We start from the raw sequence: 4089 nt of genomic DNA, 5'->3' as shown, positions 1-4089 counted from the left end.
CGTGTGTGTGTGTACATACATGGGATGTTAGGAACTTAGAACAAAGTTGTGACAGGGTGTGTCTAACTTTCATGTGTTTTTGGTTGCCTTGTTCTCTTTTGCCGTGATGTTTTACCCAACGGCACTAATATTATCCTGTTTTCTTGATCTTACCTTTTCTATCTGCTCTCTCACTTTCATTTGCAATTGAGGTCTAACTCTGTGATGTCCCCCTTGCAGCTCGGAGAGGGGATGCACGTGGTGAGTGAGGACTTCCACGAGGATCGGGAGGGTGAGGACCTCGATTCACTCAGTGAGAGGTGCCGCCGCGCACGTCGCCTGGGTGCCTCTAAGCCCAAGCCTAGAGAAACACCCGAGCGGACCGACGCACTCACACGCCGTCCCCTTGACTACCACCAGGAAGAGGAGACCCGCAAATCCGAGACCAATCGGTGGCTGGAGAACCATTTTGGGAGTGAGTCTGGTCGGTCTGGCAGCTCCCACAACGACCTAGAGGAGGAGAGTGGCGTGCAGACCACTGGTGGGAACGTCATCCACATCACCATGAGTCCAAGACCCGCCACACCAGAGGATGTGCCTGATGCTGCCCCGCCACGACGTAGGTGGGAGTCCCCAGCCACTTCCAGTCACTTGCAGAGTTCCAAGGCCCCACCACCACCACCTCCTCCTAAACCAACGCCAGTTTGGACACCTCCCTCGTCCTCCCCTCGGCAGTCAGGTCAACCTAGTGGTAGTGAAGAAATTACAGATTCAATGATTGCTGCTGCTCGGGCCAGACTGCGGTCAACAGGACGCATTTTGGATGATGGCGAGCAGAGTCCACCACCAACAAGTCCACCAGCCACCATAAAACCCAGATACAACACTTACTCATCCATGTCAGTCAACGCAGGGACCTATTCTTCTCCTCCCATGTCGCCCACAGGTAGTAAGCAACTTGAGGACCCCGTATACGGCAGCAGGTTCAGGACAGGCAGCCCCAGTGGTTTTACTCCAACACGACTCTTCTCCACCCCTGCCAGAAACTCTAGGATTGGTACTCAGTCCCCACCTGACAGCCCACCACCTCCCCTCCCCTCGACCCCCCCTCCCACCCAGACCAGCAATGTGGGCAGATCACAGTCCTTCAACGTCACCAACAAGACCTGGATGAACGGTGGAACCAAAACCTCATCTTCCCGGCCCTACCAGTCTCGGATGAAGGAGTACCGGAGTGAGGAGCAGCTGGATTCTGTTGGAGAGAAGACGTCTCGCCGCTGGCCACCCCCTAGGAGAGACTCTTCCCCTGAACCCTCCCGTGACACCACTTCCCCTCCCCCACCACCCCGCCACCGCAGCTCCTACTACCCCCACACCACCACCAACTACACTCACTACAAAACGACCCCAGCCCGCTCCCACAAGTCGTCCAGGACCACCGAGATCGCCACCCAAACCCTGGCACGGGACTCAGCAACACAGACTGGCTCCTCGCCTGTCCCTCCTCCCCGTACCAAGAGAAAGAACAAACCAAAAACTTACTACTTTGGCCAAGATTCATCATACACAGATATTCCTTCCAGCAGAATCACAAGAGCTCCTGTCACAGCTTCAGCAACAACGTCATACACAAGCACGAGCAGACACAACCAATCATCTCCCAAAGTTGAGCGACGGTTCAAGACCACCAAGACAATCACCCCAGTGGTGGTGGCGACTCCCAGCAACACCAACACAGACAGCAGCTCCAGACTGAAGAACAGATCGTGGCACTACCGCAGTATGGACGAACTCAGCACTGGGGTGGACGCTTCCCCACGAGCCTCCTGGACCAACACTGTCGACCCACGACGGCGACCTCGTAACTATTCCAAAGAACCAGAGACGCAGACACTCCCAAAGAAGCTAGTTAATGGCACTTCGTTATCATCTCCGTCTCCAAGTAAAACTTACATATTTGGCAACCAGAAATCCTCAGACAGGAGGGACACAGAGTCTTCAAGTCACCTCAGAAGGAGCCATGGTGGTTCTCTCATTAATGTGTCCCTAGCAGGGATGTCTTCACCAAAGAGTACTTTCACTGAGGAGGTGAAGGATAAACAACCTTCCCCCAAAACCAACAGACCAGTCTTAAGAAGCCACAGCCTCAATGTGAAGCCTGGACCACTCACCATCAGCTCACCAACAGCACCCTCAGTTGGCTCTGGCCTCACCAGCCACCATCGCACATCCACGGTCTACAGGTCATCCCCGTACCTCAACCTCAGAAGTCCAAACCTAATTGCCACCATTGCTCGCTCCAACTCAACTCGTCGAACTGATGAAGATGGGAATGATGATCATGAACGAGATGCGTCCCCGCCTCCTGCAGAGCGGTACCGTTCATCTTACAAAACCTCACACAGCACCTCACACAACAACTCGTACAACACCTCTCATAACACCTCACACAGACTGAGCACAGCATCTCACAATAACAAAAGTTCACCCACAGTCAACGGTGATGGCAATGATGAAGAGAAGCGTAACAGGTTTATGAAAGGCCTGTTGAATACTGCACCAGAGCTCTTTCATTTTATACACGGTGAGGATGACAAACATGACAGTGGCACTAACAAGGCTCGACAGTCACCCCCTGAGTCACCGCCACAGCTCATTCGGCCTCCCAGTTCCCCAGTGGCCTCACCCAAAGCCACCTCACCCTCCGACACCACCGCCCCCCGCATATTCACCTTTGGGCGAGGTGAGATGGGGTCACTAAAACGTACACCATCTGCCCTCTCTCAGGACACCACTCGGCTGGGTAGTAGCGTAAGTCGACCGCGAGAAAGCCTCACCAGCAACCACTTGGACTCCAGCAGGGAGCATCACGCCAGCAGCAATCAACGCAACAGCCTCACCTCACAGTACCACCGCAACGCCCAGCTCAACAACACCTACGGAAACAACTCCCTCAACCGGCCCAAATTCAACCTGAAGTCTTCTGGGGGTTCGGTTTCCACGTCGTTCCGCAACCGCTCCGACCCATCCCCTGCTCCGTGGGGCCGCCGAGGCTCAGACCCTCGGGACCACCATGACATTGTGGGAGAGAAACACCCCGGCAACATGACGTCCAACATCACGCGAGACGGCTCTGTTCTCATACCCGTCCGGGACTGGAATAGCCGCTGAGGCTGCACCGCCCACGCTTCAACTAACAACCATAAGCGTTTATAATATATGCCAGCTAAGGTTACTACTGTATATAAGTCATGTATTACAGAAAGTCCGCTATAAAACAAAATTATATTGATTTTCATCTACTAAAAAGATTATTACTCTTAAGGCGTAATAATAATAGTCATCTGGATCGAATCACATTCAGCTTGACATACAACCAGTTTCAGAAAAAGTCCCAGCCATATTCAGTCACGTTAAGTAGAATTCCAACTAGAATTCCATTGCGTGGAGATAAATACAAATACATTATTATCCGTAAAGCTCTCCCAGTCTCGCCTGTGTGAGCTGAGGTTGAGCTTGGGTCAGGAGGTGGCCGCCATGTGGGGTGTTTGTGCCATAAACGACGGGGTGAGTGTTACGCAGACCTACTGAGACCAGATGAGCTTTAACCCCTTCACTACAAGGGGTGACCAAAACAGAATAGAAAAATATATCACCACAGCAAAGCAAGATACGAGAGATACATCCTCAATTAGAAAAATAAAAATAGATAAAATAATGACAGTGAACAGTTTGCCAAAGAAAAAAAATGAAATTAGTGAAGGACGTCTGATAATGGCCAGGGCAGAGTAGAAAAATCGATCAGTGTAGCGAGGCAAACTAACAAGGACTTTCTGAAGCCATCACCACTATGTCATGCTGAGAAAATAAAAATCGGTTGGAAAATACAGTTCTTAATGTAGAAGAAAAATAACGTTGGCTAATGGAGACTTTTTTTTTTCTTTTCTTTTCTTTCTTCCTTTTTTTTTTCTGCCTGTTCCCTCCGACACGTCCTTCTTATGCTGAAAAAGTTGTTTGAGGGAGGCCAGAATGAAATGTTAAAAAAGTCATTGTAGTGAAAGGGGGAAACATGCATTCGTGGTCCCTTTTAGGTCTGTCGCCACCCCGTTT

General features: G+C 51.2%; 1 protein-coding gene across 1 annotated transcript in view; it reads left to right on the top strand.

The window, feature by feature from the left end:
- Positions 1-3245, top strand: part of LOC145398795 (uncharacterized) — a 55693-nt gene extending 52448 nt beyond the window's left edge. Inside the window, exon 8 of the mRNA XM_080271604.1 lies at positions 220-3245. Coding sequence (XP_080127730.1) covers positions 220-3150 — 2931 coding nt within the window. The 3' untranslated portion in view covers positions 3151-3245. The remainder of the gene's footprint in view (positions 1-219) is intronic.
- The last annotated feature ends 844 nt before the right edge of the window (positions 3246-4089 follow it).

The sequence above is a fragment of the Coenobita brevimanus genome, chromosome 46, assembly GCF_032717465.1.
Source record: "Coenobita brevimanus isolate Jiangsu-jjx chromosome 46, ASM3271746v2, whole genome shotgun sequence".
In the NCBI taxonomy this organism is placed as follows: domain Eukaryota; kingdom Metazoa; phylum Arthropoda; class Malacostraca; order Decapoda; family Coenobitidae; genus Coenobita; species Coenobita brevimanus.
Note: the sequence above shows the minus strand (reverse complement) of the source record. Positions and strands in the feature narration are given on the sequence as shown.